Here is a 20,663-nt window from a genome sequence, read left to right on the forward strand (position 1 = left end):
CCTGGGTCCTGGCCTAATTGAGCCGCTCACCCTTTGTCGCAATGGGAGTCAGCCCTGGAACAACACTTGTGACTGAAGTGGCTGTCAGCTGGGGCGAGGGGACATTCCGACTCGCCACCAAAGTCCTCGTGGCCCAGGCAGGACGGTGTCAGCGGCAACAGGTGCTCGCACCCCCTTCTCCCCTCCAAGCTTGGCCCCCTTGCTCAACACAGACCCACCAATCACATAATAAACATATATTTATAGATATACAATTTCAGAATTCTAATTCAAGAAATACATCTTCTCAGGGGATCCATCAGGATCTATGTTCTTATTGCACATGGCTCAGCCCGTCTAGGGACATCTATCGAGACCAGAGGGTTGGGGTGGTGGGGGCAGAGCACCGGGGCCACCGCGGGCAGGGTGCTCTCATCCGCATCCAGTTCTGAGCATCTCTCTGGGCTGGGGCGGCTGCTTCATCACAGGGCAGGACCTTGTTTAAAAACCATATTTGACATTTCTTCACCAAGCTTCCTTTCCCAGCAAGAATCCTACTTGTTGGGAGACTTTTAAAAAAAGAGCCAAGAGAAGCTCTGGGAGGGTGGTGACCCCCTCCTGGCTGGCAGCTTGGTTTGGGGTAGTAAGGCTTCGGAGGATGGCAGGCTCAATGACACACCCACCACGAGAGGAAATTTTGGGGAAAACGGTAAATTCCAAAAGGCCCAGTATAAACTGTGGGAATAAATAAAACCTCCCTCCCTTCCCCTGGCAGCAACTGCTGTTTTGAGAAAAATCCTCATTTGAAGGTGACGAGAAGAAAACCTTCTGGTTCATCCTTTGTCCAACGTGCAAGAGAAGGCCAGGTGGCGTCACGTCCTTGGAGGGTAGAGACAGAGATGCCCACGGTCATGGACTTTCTTCAGGATTCGGCTGCTGCCCCAAGGTCCTGGGTGCCACCTGGTTGACTCTTGGAAGAAAAGCCTCTGGAGTCCTTGGTCCATGACTTGGGAAAAACCAGTAGCAACAATGGGGCTGTGCCCGGGGGCACCTATAAGGCAAAACTCACGTAGGGACTAAGCGGGGAGGTGGTCAGGCTGAACCTGATTCCCCTCTCCAATCCTGCTGTTCTCGGTGGTGGGGGGTCAGGGGGGCTCCTGGACGCCAGGACAAAGTGCCCACCTGAGCTGACCAAACTTACGGTGGGTGGGCTCATCCCCCTAGGCCATCTGGGGTTTCTACCGTGATGCAACACTGACCTGGCACCTGACCCTAGGGGCACCTTCTTTTCCCATGGCCTGCTCCCCTCCAGTTTAATCATGAAGTTGGCAGCCTTCCAAGTTCTCTACAGATTTATGCTATCATGATTACTGCTGCCATCAAAAACAGGCTGGGCTTGAGGGCAACGTTAGAAGCTGTGACCCAACTTTCCTTCTGCTGTCAGCTATGAAGGACAAGGCTCCTTCCCCAAACAGGCCTCGTTTTCTAAATCAGGGAAGAAATCAACTCAACAACCTAACCAAATCCCTGCATAGTTTCAAAAAGTAGACTCTCTCTATATATATCTTTATATGTGTTATTTACATATAAATAGATATATACATATACACGCATCTATAAATTACATTCTATGGAGAGTTCTCTTTCCTCGTCCTCTTTATCCTGGGCCAACACCTCTGATTGCTTCCACTGAGGTGACTGGTGGTAGCTCCTGGGAGGGGGGAAGAAAGGAAGTTGGGTGCCCCCTCCCCCAGCCCTTCCCACAGACATTTGCTGCAAGTTTTACATTCTACTTTCGTTGCCATGGTTTCTGTATCCTAGGAGAGAGCTGATGTGGAGCCCGAGCCTTTGCCAGCCCTGGGAGGAAGGGAAGCAGCCCCGTGGCAGGTTTTCCTGTCTGTCCTAAGAGATTTCTGCATTTACTGGGTGAGAGAGAGGGCAGTTGTGCAGCGTTCGGCCTCCAATTCCACTTTAATTTTTTTTTCTTTTTTTGTCTTTCCTTAAGTGTACAGTCCGTCACCTTGGCTCAGTGCATGTCACCAAACATTCTCCAGGGATTTCATAGTCTGGGGAGGAGAGTGGTAACAGTTAGCCTGGCAGTTACGTGTCCCGGAGCCTGGAGCTTAGCCCCCACCGACAAGCCAAGTCTTGGGCCCTGCAGTCTGTTCCTCTCTCCCAGAGGCACCAGCAAATGGCCTCAGAGCAGAGTCTGCAGCTGAGGGGACGCAGGCCCAAGAGGCGGTGGGCAGAGCACCAACACGAAAAAGAACCTTTACCAGCTCTGCCCACACTCCTCTGGGCCTGGTCCAAGCTGTCCCCTCTGGCAAATGCTGGGAACAGAGCCTGCTGCAGAGGGGGTAAAGGTGGGGGCGGGGTGGAGCCTGCTACCACCACCTTTCATTGTTTTCTCCCATTCCTCTGTGCGGAGGGCTCTCTGCTCCTTGGACCCTGAACTTGTGACCTTTTGTTCCCTTCCTCAGACCACAGGTGAGGTGCACGGGCAGTCAGATGCCTGCGGCTGCCAGGTGTAAAGCTGCTCAGAGTGCTTCTGATCCAACCAGACTAGGACCAGCCTGGGGGCAGGGCCTCTCCTGCTCCCAGACTGTTGGCTCCCTCCCCTGCACACGGGTTCCCTCCCATGCACACCACATTTCTTCCTGCCTGGAAGGACAGGGGAAGAGGAAGGGCTGTCAGCTCACCCATTCGCACATGGTTCATCCTGGTGTCTGCCGGGGAAGTGGGGGGGGTCTACTGACTGCCCAGTAATACCAGGCGGCCTAGATCCCAGGGCCCAGATAAGAGTCTGTAACACTTGGGAAAGGGCCAAGGGGGACCACAGGGCTGGGGTAGACCAAGCGAGCTTGAGGAGCAGCCCTGGGCACCCCTCAGTTCTGGAGCCAGGGGGCAGGGTGGGGTGCCATGGAGGCACCCTGGAGGGCTGAGACAGACTTCAGTTTCCCCACTCACCCCAGAACACTCCCAGCTCTGCAGGCTGGGGGTCAGGCTGAGGACAGGGAAACTGTGCCGCGCGATCGCTGGGCTCCCTCCCTCCCTCCTCATACCCTCCTCTGCCTCATGACCAAGACCAGAGCTGCCAGGAGTTGCCAGGCAGAGGAGGCCCTGGCTCATACTTGGACCTCGGTGGCACGGCTGGCCCAGGACTATCCATGTAGGGAGGCCTGCACCTCTGACAGTCGGTTACAGCTTGGGGTTCCCATCTTCTGTGCTTTGTTGTACATGTCTGTGTCACCAAAGTAGCGGGCCCGATACAGCAAGCCTTCCTCTGCAAAGCAATGGGGCAAGTTAGGGCGTGCTTCTAAGGCTGCTACGATGTCAGCTTGGTCTGTGCAGGAGGGGAAGAGCAGTTACGGGCCCAGGGACTGGGCAGAATCCCTTTAGGGTAGACCCCCGCTGGGGGGCAGGATAGAGGCACCTTTTGATAGAACACAGGTGAGGCCAGCCAAGGTGAGAACCTGACATCCTGGTCAGACTGCCCCAGGGCCCCATAGGTAGATCCATATATCTAATCAGCGAGTGGCCAGATTTGCCCCAATTTCTCTCTACACAGTTACCTATGGCAGCGAAACAGCAGGCTGATTGCAGTGATTTACGGGAAGCTGGAAGAAATCTCCAGGTGGCCCCTGGCTCCCAGCCCCAGGGAAACACAGGGGTGGTAGCTGGCTGTTGGCTGGGCCACGGCTGGCGCAGAGCAGTGCCAGGTGCTGGGCCCACAGATCACTGGGGGAGCAGTGCCTTCTTCTTCCAAGCTCTCAAGCTTTGTGCACACACCACCCCCTCCTCCGCCCCCACATAAACACACACAAACTTACTTTGCTGCTTCTCCTTCCAACAGTTGTTTCGAAGATTGGCAATATAATCATCTTCCACATTCCGTTCAACCATTTTGAGGCTGGAGCCTGTGTACTCCTCAGAGAACGTGTCTGCCACATAGTAGACGACGTTCAGGTGGTCAGTGACTCGCTTGTGGACGTGGCCCACCGACCTGGCCAGGAACAGACCAAGCGCAAAGTGGGCATGGGTCCACAGACCCAAGGTAGCGCTAGGGATGACTGGGGCCCCCAACATAAGGTGCCGCACAGCCCACAGGAGTAGGGGCTAGAGCAGGAACTCCATGCTGCTCTGGAGAAAAGAAAGAGGCTCCCTCCTATATGAGTGGTCCAGACCACAGCAAGGTGTGCCTCTGGCTCTCTGCTTACCACACTGCTGCCTGGGGCCTCTGGGGAGCACCCCTCCCTGGGAGGGCCTGATCAGGGAAGCAGGGAACCCAGGGTGAGTGCAGGTCCCACCTGTGATGAGCTGCGTGACCTGAGCTCCCTGTGTTTCCATTCCCTTGTTCATCCCCTAAGCCAATCCTTGCTGAGGGCCTGCCCTCCTATCCAGGGGCTCCCAGTCCGGAGTGAACAGGCTTAGGAACAACATGACAGGAAGGATTCTAAGGAGCTGTATCCTTCCACCTCTTGGAATCTTCTACCTCTAACTGTAGGCTCTGCAGGCTCAGGGCTTCCCAGGGGGCCCTAGTGGTGAAGAATCTGCCTGCCAATGCAGGAGACATAAGAGATGCAGGTTTAATCCTTGGGTTGGAAAGATCCCCTGGAGAAGGAAATGGCAACCCACTCCAGTATTCTTGCCCATGGAGAATCCCATGGAGAGAGGGGCCTGGCAGGCTGTAGTCCATGGGATTGCAGAGTCAGACATGACTGAATTGACTTAGCACACATGCATGCAGGCTGAGGGAAGAGCCTCAACATGCTGATAGAAGTTAGTGCTCTGGTGAGGACAGCTTCTGTCTGCCCATTCCTGCCTCTCAGCTCTCTAGCTACAGAGAAAAAGGCTGGCATCAGGCCACAGAGTGCTTGTGCTGGCTGGTGTGGGTCCAGTGGACCGACTCTGCCCCCTGCTGGCTCAGAGGGATCCTGCCAGGCTCCCAGGCTGAGGCTGGCCGCTAGGTGGGGTCACTGGGCTTCCAGCCATAGAAGCCAAGCAGGCCCTCTATATCAGGTCAGGTGCTAGAAATAAATGAGGGGAGCTGATGCCTTCAAAGGGCAAATAACTTGCCCAAGTTCACTATCAGTGTGAGACCGTATATTCATTTGACAAATGTTAGCAAGCATTTCTATTGAGCCTGGCATTTTATGTGTATTACTCATTTAATTATCACAAGCAGGTATTCCCATTTTGTAGGTGAGGAAGCAAAGGCTCAGAGAAGTTACATAACTAGTCCAAGGTCACAGAGCTGCTTAGTTAGTAGAGGAGCTGGGATTCAAAGCAACCTTTGCTCTGACTCTAGAGCCTCTGTTCTTCTCATGGTCTCAGGGCTCTCAAGCAGAACGGAAGAACAGAGGTTCCTATTTCAAGGCCAGCAGATAAGATGGGGAGAGTGTCGTGAAACCATATGCAAAACAGTGTGCATGCACAGTGTTCTAGGGAAAAGAGCTGCAGGCTTCACTGTGTTTTCTTAGGGGACTATGATCCTAAAAAAAAATCAAGAACCTCAGCTTAACAAGGTCTATTTTCTTGATTCTAAGCAGCTTCTGCAATTTGATCAGGAACCTGCTGGAAGAGGATGGGAAGGAAGGCCCCTGGTAGGGGCTGAGGCTCCAAAGCTCCCGCCCCACCCCACCGTGTACCCACTACCCGGGACTCACCCCAGCGGCGGGTACTCACGGTCTGAGGCTCAGACTGTAGGGTGGACTGGACACCATGAGCTGGCTGAGAGCTGATACGAGGATCAGGATGAGGATGGGCATCAGCTGGACAAACACCCCCAGCCCGCCCTAGAGGGAAGAGCCAATGGTCACCCAGGCTGACGCTGGTGGGGGGAATGCTGGTGGCAAATGCCACAATGCAGCCCAGGTGGTGGGAGTCTGTACAGACAGACCACGATGTCTCTCTCTCCCATTCCCTCCCATGGATCCCCCTAATACAGAAACTTCTCTAGCTGCCAGTTTCTCCAAATAAAAACAAAGCTGCAACTGGGGTTAAATACTGGGGTGGGAGGTGGGTATACGTATTTACTTGTGAGAGAATACAAGAAAAAAAAAAAAAAAAAAAGCAAAAGTGTCTGCCTTCAGAAGAATGGGAGGCAGGCCTTGAAGGAGATTTACACTATATATACCTTTCTGAATTCTGAACCCTATTACCAATTTAAAAATTGCCAGTTGAGAAATTATAAAATAAATTTGTTCAGTTTGTGGTAATTTTCAATTTTAAAAAACTTCTGTATGTTAAATACACACAAAATAAAAGTTTAAAAAATGAATAAACAAAAGCAGAAGGCCACATTATCAGAGCAAAAGAGAACCCTCTGCTTGGTATAATTTTAAATATTCTGCAACTGTCCACAGTATTTTAATCTTAGCTAACTGCTTTAATTTCAGTCAGCCACCTGTTCTTATAATCTGTGGCACTCAAAGGATGTTTGATGCATTGTCTTGTTACAGCTCTTGTATACATTATTAAAGAATACTGAAGAGAAGAAAGAAGACCCAACCCTATGTTGTCATCCTTTACAATTCTCTTGTGAAGTTTAACCTTCTATTGCTTGGAAAACGTCATTCTGACCTTAAGAACATATAGACCTCACGAAGGCCATTAACACTGGAACCTGCCTGGAAGTAGGGAGGTTTCTGCATTCCATTTCCCAGCAGAGGCCATCACGCCCAACTCCCGCTGTGGGTGCTGTGGAGTGTGGCTCCCTCTGGTGTCCTTTAGTGGAATGGCAACCGGGGGACCGAGTTAGCTTCCCGGCTGAGTTGGGGGGGTACTGCTGTCGCAGGATAGCAAGGTACTCCCCAATCCAGGCCTCACCCGCTTGGGTGGGACTAGGCACCCTCCCCATACCCACCCCCTCCTCACTCACATCACCCTGGTTCTCCCTGCGGTCCTGCCTTTGATGGTACGTGTAGCGCATGCGGCCATTGCTGTAGACGTGGACATTACCTGGGGGTCAGAGGGACTGAGTCAGGAGTGGGGCTGCTGGGAAGGGGAGAGGCTGGCATCCCATCTCCCACCATCACCACGAGGGAGGCCTGGACATGGGGGAGAGCAGGGAAACTTACTAGATGGGAAGCCACCACCAAAAAACATGTTGAAGAGGTCTTCAGGGGAGATGTCGGCCTCAAAGCCGCGGTGGAAGTCCCCATGCCCATGGCCGTGCCGGGCTGCCTGGCCCTTGTCATCACCGAACTGGTCATACTGCTTCCTTTTCTCTGGGTTGCTAAGTACCGCATATGCTGTGCCGATGGCTAGAAGCAAGAAAGGAGGCAGAAAGGTGAGGTCCGAGGATGCTGGGGGTGTAGGCCCATGGTGGCCAAGCGCCCACTTCCTTCAGGTGTTCAAGTGGTGCTCTAAGGTGCAGAGGGTGGGGCGGGAGGATGGATGCTGGAACACCTCTGAATGAATCGGGGCAGTCTGCAATGGGCGGAGGATTAACACTCAGTCCTCACTCTCCACTGCATGATGATGGTCCAATTTTTTCTATTGATCAGGTCCTTTATGGGCATTACCCTACTTACCCCTAAGAGCTCATCTCCATTTTACCAATGAGAAAACGGAGGCTCAGGGAAGTTAAGTGCAAGCTCACACAGGTCTGATGCTACAGAGCCAGGAATCAAACCCAGGTGAGTCTTGCTTCAGGTCTGCTCTCTGACTTTATGAAAACCACCAAAATACCTCCTCCTCGTTCCTTTCTCCTGGGGTGTCTGGTGGGATGGGGCATCCTTTCTGGAGGGTATGTAATCTTCAAGTCACAGCACAACAAGAAGGCTGAACAAACACGTGATGTGCTATTGTAAATCGGAGAGCAGCAGGAACTGCCAGGAGGGGCCGGGTCCCCAGGCTCTAGTTGAGACTCCACTGCTGGTGGTGTGGCCTGGGCAAGCCTTCTCTTCCCCGGGGTCTGGGTCCCAGCTGTGGTTCCTCCACCTGGCCCCCATTAGAGCTCCCAGGGGTGGGGAAGCCTGTGCCTGGAAGGCCCCAGCTCTGAGTCCTCCTCAGTCTCTCGTCCTCCAGCGGCCCACACCCTCAAGGCAGCAGGTCAAAGCTGCATCTGCTTCAGAACGTGCAACCCCTAGAGAGTGAGAATGCCTCTCCTCCTCCCACCGTGACAGGGCCCCGAGGCCAGGGCTGGAGAAACATGAACCCCAGCTGCCTTGCCTCCTCATTCCTTTCTCCTTCTGCCCCTGAGGTTGGTGGACAGGCAGCGGGGGTAGATGCCTGCAGACTGCCCCACTGGGAACCAACCCCGAGCAGACTGGAACGGAGCAGCTGGGGCAGCCCCGAGAGAGGCACATGGGATCTTGGGGGTCTGTTCTGCGCAGGCTCCCCACCTGGTGATGGTCATAGCCCCGGTACAGCACAGCACCCTGCCTGGCCCCGGGGAGGGGGCCAGTCACCACACCCCAGAGGGAGGTGAGCCCAAGACCATGAAGGTCCCGTGGAGGACAGGCAGGTGTGAGAGGAGAGAAGGGATGTCTGGGGAACTGCAGGCCCAGCAACTCAGCGCTGGGACACAGCCAGCAAGTGTGCCTGATGTGTTCAGTGAAAATGTCAACGATTAAAGGGCAGCTTATGTTTTCAGCCAGAACTGAAGCCCCCTCCCCAGAAATAACAGGCCCTGAGTCCAGAGAGACTGCTATGTCCCCCATTGGAGGCGAGAGGTTGTGTGTGGTATGTGTGTGGGCGTGTGTGTGTGTGTAGAGGGACTGGGGAGGGTTGGCCGCGGCTGCTGGTCTGAGGAGGCCACCAAGCTCTGATCCAGGCCACTCAGCTTCTCAGAACAGGGAAACTATTTTCAAGATCCCAGGATGCGGAACTGACACAGGAGGCCTCCTTCAGCCCCTCAATCAGCATGTGACCTTGGCAAAGGCACTGGTTCTCAGCTCCCCTGCTGTAACTCCGTGGAGGGAGGGGGAAGGAGAGAGAGGAGTGGTACCATCTGCACTCCGACAGATTGCGGGGTGGAGGCGACTATAGGGCCTTCTTCCCAAAAGCAGCTCCTGAGCTGGAAGGACTTGGGTCCAAGGCAGCTTCCAGGAAAAGCCCCTCCTTCCCTCCCCAGGATAGGAGATCAGAACAGCCAAACACTAGGAAACCTGGGTCAGTTTACCTTTGAAAGCTTCAGTGGCGCCAGGCGCATGGTTCTTGTCGGGGTGGAATTTGAGGGCTAGTTTGCGGTAGGCCTTCTTCAGGTCTTCATCTGAGGCTCCTCGGCTCACCCCCAGGATCTCGTAGTAATCTTTACACTGTTTGACCCTGGAGGAGGAGGGAGTAGAACTTGGTGAGGGAGCTCTCGTGGGCCCAGGCTGGGAAGGGAGGTGGCTGATGAAAGAGCAGTGTGGGTGCCCAGCTCTGAGCAGGCTGGGGGACCAGGACAGGCCCAGCAGAGACAGCAATAGTATATTTAGGATTTAATGCTGTTTCTGCGGGGCCAGGAACCATTTCCCTGAGCTAACAACAGCACCCTCGCTGCAGGCACCTAGGAAGGACTGTTCGTCAAGGGCCTCTGCCCAAGGGCAGGTGTGCCCCGGGTTTGGCAGCTCTACCCTCCTGGCAGTCCGAGTCTGAGGGATAAACAGGCCGGATGTGGCAGGTGTCTGTTTACCCATCACACAGGGCCCTGAAGAGACGCTGTTTCTCTCCCACTGATTTTTAACTCCTGGGGTCCCTGGAGACTCCCTGACTCTTGGCCCACAGTTGGTTTCTTTCTTTCTTTTTAATACTTATTTTTATTCGGCCATGCCGGGTCTTAGTTGCAGCGTTTGACCTCTTAGTTGTGGTGTGTCAGATCTAGTTCTCTGATCAGGGGTCGAACCTGGGCCCCAGTATTGGGAGCATGGAGTCTGAGCCACTGGATAACCAGGAAAATTCCCATCACCAGCTTCTACTGCCTACAACCCATGGTCTTGTCTGGTCAGAAAGGTGTAAATTCGGCAAATACTTTTATGGGAAACTATCATCACACTGGGTCACACACAGGCCTGAAGCTTGACAACATCTTCACTAGCAGCCAGGACCATGGGGAGTGACCGCAGAGGCACTCCCAAGGCTAGCTGGTGGGAGGCCTCCGGAGAAATGCGAGCGGGAGCATCTAATCCTGAGCAGCCGTGGCTGGGTTGTCTCGGCCTGGTGTGAGCTGCTCCGCGCTGAGCCTGCCCAAGCCTTGGAGGGATAACTCCTCCTGTTTCCACCCTACCCCACACAGGCTCTGATCTGAAAAGGGTCTTTGTTGGGGGCAGGAGTGTGGGTTGGGGGAGTATCTGGAGGGGAGACCAGGCCTCATCTCTGACAAACAGGGCTGTGTAAAAAGGCCCAGGATCTGCTGGCCTGTGGCAGAGGAGGCCAGCAGCATCAGCGGTTTCCAGCTTTTGCTGTGGGCTGCCGGGGCAGCAGGGGATAGCGGGGCCCCAAGGCCCACACTAGACTCCAGGGCCTCATGGGAAATGGGAGAGGGCCTTGTGAGCTCGGCTCCTGACCGTCCTCCAGCCTCAAGGCCCTCCCAGGTGAGGTGGATGACGGGCGGCAGGAAGCCTTCTCTAGATGTGAAAACGTCCCAACCCCCCAGGCTCTGGCTCCTCCCGCCCGCCCAGTCCGCTACCTTTTCACGGCTGCTACTTGCTCTGCGGTGTAGCCTTTGGTGCTCTCTCCTCCTCCGGCCTCACCGTTAGCTGAGGGGGCATTGGCCCCAGCTGCTTTCCTATGGGTCGCGTGAGTTGCCTCTGTGGCTTGGGGTTGGTCGCCGGCAGGCTGTGGTTTCTGGTTGAGGGACTCGATCAGGGCTGTGCAAAAGCAGGACAACTGTTCAGGGCTCCTGCTCCAGCAATGGCTGAGGGCCTGCCCGGCCCTGGGAAATCCCAGGACCCCTGCACCCCACCCACTCTTCTTCCCAACATAGCTTGCTCCTTTCCTGACCTGGGCCTGAGGGACTAAGGGGATAATCGCTTGCTTAGGAGTCACAGTTCTGAGGGTAAACCCAGCACAAAAATAAACTATTAATCTTTTAGGTTTATAAAATCCCTAAGTAAAGTGTGTAATAGCCACCCGCTGTTGAGTGCCAAGATGGGCAAAGTGTTCTGTAAGGGGGCTGCACTTAGCAGGACCATCAGAGTCAGCAGGGACTGGGAGGAAGGCCTCCTCCCGCTCAGCTGTGGAGAGGAAAGGGAGCAGTGATTCTGCCCCAGGGGGCAGGGGTGGTGTGGGACTCAGGACAAACATCTGCTGTGCTCACGCTTGCTACTGTTTACCTTTTTCAAATGGCTGGCCACGTCCAGTGTCCTGCTTCAGTGTTCACAGTCTATACAGGGCATTAGCGGTCATGCTTAGAGAGGGTCACAGATATCCAAACCCAAGTCCTTGGTGCCTTTTGATTCAATGAGGAAAGGCCCATATCTCTGGAAGGAGTCCCCTGTGCCCACTCATTACAGGCCCAGAGCCAGCTCTGAGCCCATGAGTCATGCCTGGGGCACAGCACCCTGGGAATCCAGGCATCTGGGCCACTGCAGGGACCCAGGACACCTCCGTGCAAAGGAGGGGCAGCAATGCAGCCTGGCTGGTCCCCAACTTCCTTCAAGTGTGCCAGGTGTTTGCTGGGCTCCAGGCACTACGATGCATGTGGGCCTGGAGGAGGCCCAGAGCTGGGCTCCAGGGAGCCGAGCACTGGGGCTCAAGTGGACCACTGTATCCTGAGCCCCTGCTGCGCTACTTGTAGAAAACTCACATGTTCTCACCGAGTCAGCAGCTGGGAAATACAAACACAGAGGCTGACAGGTGGGCTGGCCCTGCATGAGGGGGTGGAGGGGCTCCTGCAGCAAAGCCCAAGAGGGTGCTCAGAGAGAAGCCACAGTGGTGAGCGCTCGCCATGAGTCAGCAGGCCCAGACATGGTGCTCTGTGTGTATTCGCTCATTTAATCTTTTTTTTTTTAATTAATTATTTATTTTTTGGTTGCGCTGGGTCTTCGTTGCTGCACTCAGGCTTTCTCCAGTTGCAGAGAGTGGGGGCTTCTCATTGCAGGGGCTTCTCTTGTTGCAGAGCATAGGCTCTAGACACACAGGCTTCAGTAGCTGCAGCACAGGGGCTCACTAGCTGTGGCCTGCCGGCTCTAGAGCGTGGGCTCAGCAGTTGTGGTGCACGGGCTTAGCTGCTCTGCAGCATGTAGAATCTTCCTCGACCAGGGATGGAACCTCTGTCCCCTGCACTGGCAGGCAGATTCCCATCCACTGCTCCACCAGGGAAGTCCTTGCCCATTTAATCTTGACAGTGGCTTCAGAGCTGGGTCTCATCACTGTCATCCCTGTTATAAGGGAGGAGCTGTGTTTGATCACCTTGCCCGTGGCGACACAAGGTGAGTGGCAGCACTCGAGTTCCAGGATGTCCAGCTCCGGAAACCATGCTCTTGACTACTCTGCCATCCCAGACCACATGAGCCTGGCAGGAGAAGCCCCTTCCAGCCATGTTGTGCTGAGGAAGTTCATTCCCAAAGACCCAGGCTTCAAATCTCAGTTCAGCCTAACACCCCGACCTCTGGTGGACTGGTGAGATTTCTCTGAATTTCGGTTTCCTCACAGTGTGCATGTGTGTGCGCTCAGCCGCGTCCAACCCTTTTGACCACATGACCCCACCGCCAGGCTCCTCTGCCCATGGAATTTTCCAGGCAAGAATACTGGAGTGGGATGGCATGTCCTCCTGCAGGGGATCTCCCCACACAGTAGATGAGGATAAAATGAGATGTGTAACTACCTGGCACAGACACTGACATACAGTAAAAGTTCAAAATGAGGAGCTGCTAATACTGTGACCGGGGCTGATGAGCTGGCTGGCCAGGGAGGTGAGGTGACCAAGGTCGCGGGTGGGCAGGGCACTCCACATCTTGGGGAGGCAAAGTATCAGCGCCCAGTAGGTTTTGGACTCAGCTGCAATCATGAGATGTCAAGCCATCCCAGGCTCCACTTTTACGCCAGGTACCAAGGAAATGGCAAAAGCAGAAACCAACAAAGTGATGCTGATCAAGACAGGACTGAGAGAGGAGCCGGTCTGCTGGTTTCCTAAGGCTTTTAAAGAGGTTGTTTATTTTCATTTTTCTGGAAACCCCAGGGGTCCAGGCTGATGCCCTCAAGACAATATGACTGGCCATTCAATTACTGTAGATACACAGGAGCATCAGCCAGGAAGTGGGATCGGCTCTCTCTGGTACCTTTCAGGGAAGATTCTGGAAGATTTTTTAGTTATGTGGAATCAGCCCTTCTAATTTCTCTACACTGCACAAAGACAGAGTAAAGGGGAATGAATGTGCCCTGGGTCACACAGAAGACTGCTGTTTGAGGTGGCAATTAAAGATTTCTGGGTGTTAACAATTAAGACTCTCTTGTGGCCGGGACAAGCCCTCTGCCAGCCCGTGGATATGCCTGCCCCATGCTGTCTCACTGTTACACCCCTCACAGCACAGTGCCTGGGAAGCAAAGTCACAGAAGAGTAGGCAACAGAATAGCTTAATGTGGCGATGGAGTTAGACAGACAGGGTTGGGTTCAAATCCCAACTCTGCCCCTTCTCAGAAAAGCTGGCAGACAGTTAGAAAGAAGGGAAACTGGAGGAAGAGACCAAAGCTGGGGTGGCAGCAGGAGCCACTGAGATGGAGGTGAGACCATCTATACAGACAAAGCTACTAGAGGAGACCCTCCTCAAACCCAGACTGCCCGCTTCAAACCTGGCCCTGCCACTTGACAGCAGTGTTTCCTTGGACAAGTCAACTTAGCTTCTCCATGTAAACCTGGATCTCCCTCAGGACAGCTGAAACAGTAAATGAGTGAATGCCTCCAAAGCACTGAGCACCACCTCCAGCAAACACTGTGTCACCTGGGACACTTCCCCTCCAGGCTCTCTAGGTACCTACAAGTGCTCAAAGTAGTCGGGAGATGGAGGCCAGATTAGATGAAGAGCCAGGGAGTGGCGCTGCACAGTCTGTATCCTTTGCTAATGAGCCACGTGGTCTTGTCAAGGTACCTAATTCCTCAGTGAAGACACAGTTCCTGCCCTCACAGGATTGTTCAGGGGGTAAAGACTCAATAAAACAAGATAAATGGAAGGACTGAGTGCCCAATGGGGTACATAAAGGCTGACCAACTTGGAACAGACAGCTCCACACTCTGGACCTTGCCAGTCCTAAAATATCCCTCACTCCTAGACGCTGAACGCCAAACCCTCTCAGTGGCCAGTCCTCTCTTCTCCCGTGTGCTGGCCTCCCTGACTGAGCCTGAACCCCAGAGTCAGCACCACACAGAACCTTGGGCAGCCTCTGCGTGGACCTGGAGTCTAGGATGTCCTGACATTTCTTGGTTACAACTCAGTCCACAGCCTGCTGAGTGTTGAGACTTTACCTTCTGAAGCCCTGGAGCCTCCCAGCCCCCCACCTTGGGTCCTCTCACCTCCCTGGCTGGCCTGTTCCCGGTGCAAGCCGGTTCATGAGCCCAGATCATCACATTACCAGCTATTCATTTTGAACCTCGTCAGTCTCTGTGCCAGGTGCTTCACAGAACCTGAGGCAGCCGAGCTGTCCTCCATGGCTAACCTTCACTCAGGATGCTGGAAAAACACAGGCCTGTAGATGTTCTTAACAGCTCCCAGGAAAACGCAGTGCCTTCCACCACTGTCGCTAAGCCTGAGGCAAAGCCACTGCTTACCAGGCTGCAGGACTGGATAGAAGCTCTCAGAAAGGGACCGACTGGCTCCATTCCCCTTGCCCTGTGACTTCTCACCTCAGGGCCCCTCCCCTGCTCCAGAGTACATCAGTCCAGCCCCTGGTGCCTCCCCATCCCACCTCCTACAGCAGAGTTTCAAGTCCTCTTGGATCCTTTCACTGTGAGGTCCTTGGACCCTTCAAGATTTCTCTGAGCCTCCTCTCACTCCTAACCTTTCCCTGTCTGTCCTTCCACGTCTCCAGGACCAGTCCTCGTCCGATGCTCTTGATTCTCTGCCTTTCATTTCTTGACTTGCCCTTTCCTCACGTGGCCTCTGCAGCACCTGACAGTGCTGCTCACCACCTCCTTGACACAGGGCTCCACGGCTACCTGGCCGCTGCTCCCTCCTGGGACTGCCTCTTCAGCTGTTGCTCCATCTCACCTTTTGCTTCCTCTGTCTCTGCCCACTGGCTAAGGGCAGATGTGGCAATGACTGTGTCTGCAGTAACCTCTGCTACACGTTCACACCTTCCCACAGTGACCTCAGCCAGGCACGACTCCAGGGAGCTCCATCCAGCTGATGACGGCAGACTCTCAGCTGGAACCGGGTGCTCTCTCCGGAGCTCCAACCTGATAGTTTATTTAGAACATCCCACCAGCACCTTGCACTCTGCCCATCTCTGCCCACCCGTGTTCTTTAGCTTGGTTTCTTCCTGATCACATAGGGTTGGATTCTGAGTCCCCATTTTTCCTCAGCATCCTTCTTATAGAAGCCTCAGCACTTCTCCTCCAATGAATTTATTCTGATCCATGCTGCCTTACCTTAAGCCCTCATAATTCCTAACCCACTCCATGCAATTGCCTCCCAACTGGTTTCTGCCTTGAGTCTCTCTTCCCACTCAATAACCCTATATGTTGTTTTAAGATCAGTACCCTATCTTCCACCTGCTATCAAAAACTTCAGTCATTTTTCCACTAACTACAGAATAAAGTGAAATACCCCGGTATGGCAGGAAAGGATTCCCCCAGTCTGGTCCCATCCTATTTTCAACCACAGTCCCCTCCATACTCAAATTACCACCTCCACAGCCTCCATATCTCGTTACACTCAGTCTCTTCCCCCACATCTCTTAGAACTTCCAGCCTCCATATCTTTCCCCCAGCAAGCCCTTCTCAAGCCCCCTACTCTCCTCTGAAGTGCAGTTCAAATAAGGCCTCTTATCCTACTCCCCGAAGCCTTCCCTCACTGTGATCTACCATTGGTTTCACATCCCTGTCATGAGACTGCTTATAATTTACTCTCCATGCCTCCTACCCCCAAGATTCCCCTCCACCTCGTGAAGGGCAGGGACTGAATTCTTCACATCCACCCAGAGGTCCTCAGCGTCTAACACTGGGCTTCATTTCTGTTTAATCACAGCTCTCGTTTTACAGTTTGCAATATCATCTTTTCTGTAACTGTCTCCTTCACTAGATGTAAGCTCCTTAAGGTGAATGATCACATCTTACCAATTCTTCTATAACCACTTAGCACCAAGAAGAGATTTTGCAAACAAAAACAAAGAAGTCTTTGCATTAAATGAGTATGTGGAATGAGTTCAAACTTTAAACATCAAGTGTAGACAACTACCTAGTATTTTTTAACCAAGGTTTCCATATCTCAAGCCTAAATCACCCCTACATCCTTGTCAGTAACATCCTTGTTACCCTGTGCCTGCAAATGGCACAAGGTAAAGTTTACAGAGAGCTGAGAGGCAAATACCCTTTCCAGAATAATACGAATATGACAAATATGCAGCAGGTCACTCCTTGCCTGAGCAAATTCCAGTACTTGTACTCCAGGAAGGACACCCATCCAAGCACTTGAAGTGTACCAGGGGGGCCTGGTAACAGAAGAGTTCTGCAGGCCATGCTGTTACCATCCATTCTTGGCTGCTTGTTTCTGAACCTCCAGAAGTACCGGAGTCAGTCTGGGAGCTGCCCTCACGCCCCCTTACACAGAGGGCCCGTCTTACAGAGTGTGATTTCACAGAAAAGTTCCTTGAGCAGGTTACCTCAGGAGCTGTGGAAAACAGAGACTGAAACTCTCTCTAAAGCAAACAAGCCAAACCTGCAGAGTCAGGAGGGAGAAAAACTTAGGCGTTCTAGACTGCCTCTTCCACCATGATTCCCCTTTCTCAATTTCATAATGTGGGCATGAAGGGTTAGAAAGCTAACTGCTGCTGTTCAGTTTCATTTTATTCCTTTAGCGAACATGTAAAGAGTCACAGAACTTTCCAATTTCTAGCTGTGTCATCTTGGACAAGTCCCTAGCCTCTGAGGTATGTCCTTATCTACAGAACAAAGATAATGATCTGCTCTGCCTCCCTGATAGGGCAGGCTCAAGAGAGAAAACAAACTGAAAGAGCTGTCTAAACTCTGTGAAAAGCCCTTATGGGTATGATTGTTATTCATATTATGTGTGCCAGCCCTCCAATTTTCCAGTTGAGGAAACCCAAGCTCAGAAAGATCACATGGTAGCAGTTAGGATGAAAACTCCGTCTTCTGAGTACCTGCTATCGGCCAGTTTACTTAGTGGCAATTGCAGGTATAAACTCTGTATTTTTAATGAACTACCTCTTTCTCTCCTCCAGCGTGTGTGAAGAAAAACTCCGAAGAACACTTAGGTTAAAGGAAAAAAAAAAAAAAGGCTTCCTGGATAGGGTGAGTAGTACAGACAACCTCACTGTACCCTCTCTGGTTTGGAAACAGTCCAGGGCTGCTTAGCAGCCTGGTGCTGTCCTGACGCTCATATGGCCGGCCACTGACGGACTCTTCGGGGCGAGGGTAGGTGGGAGTGGTTGAGGTCATCGCTCTGAAGCTCGCAAGGGGGAGAAGAGGCTCCAGGAGGGAGTGAGCGGGTGTGTGGAATGGGAAAAAGGCAGGCTCTAGTTTGGTGAGGGTGGTCCTTGACCCTAGCCCGGAGACGTGCTAGGGAGTAAACATACGGAGATGACTTTTCAGGCCGTCCGAAGGTCAGAAGTGCTCTTTCTTTCTCTAGAACTTATTTCTTCCTTCAGAGGAGTTATGTTTATTTTCCTAAACTATAATATTTCCCAGGCCGGCAACTGGCCCTGGGCCACCGAATGGCCCCTTGGGAAAAGTAGTTCGATTTCGCTTCCATATAAGTTCCTTTCGCCCCATCTGTCAGAACCTCTCATTCTTGGGAACTCCAAATCTTAGAGGATTCCGCAAGCACCTGGAAAGCTAAAGTCACTGTTGCCCCTGTCACCAAGTGTCCAGTATCCCGGAGAGGGGTGGGAGTCAAAGACTACACCTCCCGAAGGCCACCGCGCGTCTCAGTGCGCAGGCGTAGCCGCGCCTCGCCACCCCTCCCCCTCCTCCAACTGCTCCCGTCGGTCCGTTCCCGTATTCCCCCCATCAGTTCTAATGTCCCCTCAGTGTCTCCGGCATCTTACACTCACCGCGAACTCGCGGCGTCGGGTACAGCCGCTGCGCTTTCTCCAGGAAGCGGAGCGCTCGGTCCGGCTGGTTGCTCTGGATGGCCTTAAGGGCGATGCTAATACAGCGATCGGCTTCATCCTTGTTGGATTCCATGGCGGAACCAGAGCGCGGAACCAGGGAGGGGGAGGCCGGGCGAGCGAAGGGCTGCGCCAGCAGCCGGCGCGTCTAGGAGCAGGCGGTCGCAGGGTGATGACATAAACCCTCCGCCCCTCCTTCCCTGAGGTTTGAGCGAGGGCGGAAAGCGATACCGTATGTCTTCTAAGAGGGGGGACGTCTAAGAGGCCCTAATGATGTAAACCCATGTTCCAAGAGGGCATATTCCGAGGTCTTAAAGTTTTCTATGTTCGCAAGTAGTAACTCTGTGCGTTTGAGACGAAGGTTGCTTATTTAGTCATTCGACAGATATTTGGGTACCTGCTATTTGCCAAGTTAGGTAAATAGTAGAAAACAGAAGTCTCTGCCCTCATAGAGCCTACATTCTAGTGTGTGTAGTGGGGGTGGGGAGATGTCGGATAAAGAGATATATTCAAATAGTGATAAATGCTAAGAAGGAAAAAAAAAAAGATAAAGAAGTAAAGGGATTGAGAGTGGATGGTGCTATTTTAAATAACCTGAGAGGAGAAATCTCTCAGAAGCTGTCATTTTAATAGAAATCTGAATTCAGGAGAGAGAGCAGATAATCCACATGTGACTACCTGGAAGAAAGGCGGTCCAGGCAGAGGGAAGAGCAAATACAAAGACCCTGGAAGGAGAATTTTCTTGATGAGTTATTGTAGATCAACAAGGAGCATATAGAATTCCACTGTATTGTGGAATCCAGTTCAGTCAGATTTCCATATTACTGATCAATCCAGTGAAAGCAGTCTTACTAACGTTACTAATGACCTGCATTGGCGAATCCATCAGTCATTTCTCAGTCCTTATATTATGTGGCCTCCCCAGCGAGATTTGGTAAGAGTCTTACCACAGATAAGGGTTAAAAGGCTACTGCTATAATCTATAAATGCTGGGCTGGATGAAGCACAAGCTGGAATCAAGATTGCCGGGAGAAATATCAATAACCTCATATATGCAGATGACACCACCCTTGTGGCAGAAAGTGAAGAAGAACTAAAGAGCCTCTTGATGAAAGTGAAAGAGGAGAGTGAAAAAGTTGGCTTAAAGCTCAACATTCAGAAAACAAAGATCATGGCATCCGGTCCCATCACTTCATGGCAAATAGATGGAGAAACAGTGGAAACAGTGGCTGACTTTATTTTGGGGGGTCTCCAAAATCACTGCAGATGGTGACTGCAGCCATGAAATAAAAAGACGTTTACTCCTTGGAAGAAAAGTTGTGACTAACCTAGACAGCATATTAAAAAGCAGAGACATTACTTTGCCAACAAAGATCTGTCTAGTTAAGGCTATGGCTTTTCCAGTGGGCATGTATGGATGTGAGAGTTGGACTATAAAGAAAGCTGAGCGCCGAAGAATTGATGCTTTTGAACTGTGGTGTTGGAGAAGACTCTTGAGAGTCCCTTGGACTGCAAGGAGATCCAACCAGTCCATCCTAAAGGAAATCAGTCCTGAATGTTCATTGGAAGGACTGATGTTGAAGCTGAAACTCCAATACTTTGGCCACCTGAGGTGAAGAGCTGACTCATTGGAAAAGACCCTGATGTTGGAAAAGATTGAGGGCAGGAGGAGAAGGGGACGACAGAGGATGAGATGGTTGGATGGCATCACTGACTCGATGGACATGAGTTTGAGTAAGCTCCGGGAGTTGGTGATGGACAGGGAGGCCTGGCGTGCTGCAGTCCATGGGGTGGCAAAGAGTCAGACACGACTGAGTGACTGAACTGAAGTGAACTATAATCTAGGTGAGAATTAATAGTAACTTGGGATAAAGGCGATGGTGGAGGTGGTGAGAAGTAGTCAAATTCTGGATGTATTTTGAAGGCAATCAAGATTATTTTTCCAATGGACTGGATGTGGAATGTGAGAGAAAGAAAGAAGTCAAGGATGATTCCAAGATTTTGCTTTGAGTATGTGGAAGAACTGTTTCCGTTTACTGAAACTGGGAGAAGTTCATGAGAGGAGCACTTTGGTAGGAGAAATATTAGATGTCTGATTTAGGGTGGTTAAGTTCATGATGTCTTTTGCAGTCAAGTGGAGATGTAGAGTAGAAATTTGTATATATATAAGGTTTAGGGATGAAGATGGGGCTGGAAATATATTTTTGGAAATTATCAATATACATAAATTGTAATGGGGGGGAAGCAGCTGGACACAACTTTTGAAAGAATGTCATAGCCCAAGGACACAACATAAACTGATTAGAATCTAATGGGACCAAGATGGTAGACAAGACTAGACCTTGATTCTGAATCAGCAAGTGAAATGACACACCCAGAGGTGCCATGACAGTTCCAAGTCACTGATAAAAGACCAAGGAGTGGGCGGTGGCCCAAATCCGGGAAATCTCTGCCCCATCCCCAAAATGGTTGAA

At 52.2% G+C, this 20,663-nt stretch overlaps 1 protein-coding gene across 3 annotated transcripts; it reads right to left on the minus strand.

Moving 5' to 3' along the window:
* Nucleotides 1-221: 221 nt before the first annotated feature.
* DNAJB12 (DnaJ heat shock protein family (Hsp40) member B12) lies at nucleotides 222-18,349 on the minus strand. Of its 3 annotated transcripts, none has more exons than XM_061161765.1 (9): nucleotides 18,133-18,349; nucleotides 10,595-10,775; nucleotides 9,107-9,252; nucleotides 7,059-7,244; nucleotides 6,860-6,939; nucleotides 5,665-5,774; nucleotides 3,810-3,982; nucleotides 3,165-3,262; nucleotides 222-2,045 (listed from the first exon to the last, which is right to left on the minus strand). In XM_061161765.1, the coding sequence occupies exons 1-9, from the start codon at nucleotides 18,263-18,265 to the stop codon at nucleotides 2,016-2,018; spliced, it is 1,137 nt and encodes a 378-aa protein (XP_061017748.1). In that variant the 5' UTR covers nucleotides 18,266-18,349; the 3' UTR covers nucleotides 222-2,015. The 3 variants fall into 3 exon arrangements, with proteins under 3 accessions (XP_061017748.1, XP_061017751.1, XP_061017750.1); XM_061161768.1 differs by having other exon boundaries at nucleotides 3,117-3,262; XM_061161767.1 differs by having other exon boundaries at nucleotides 3,111-3,262.
* Between the last annotated feature and the right edge of the window lie 2,314 nt (nucleotides 18,350-20,663).

The sequence above is a fragment of the Dama dama genome, chromosome 15 (genome assembly GCF_033118175.1).
Source record: "Dama dama isolate Ldn47 chromosome 15, ASM3311817v1, whole genome shotgun sequence".
NCBI classification, from domain to species: Eukaryota; Metazoa; Chordata; class Mammalia; order Artiodactyla; family Cervidae; genus Dama; species Dama dama.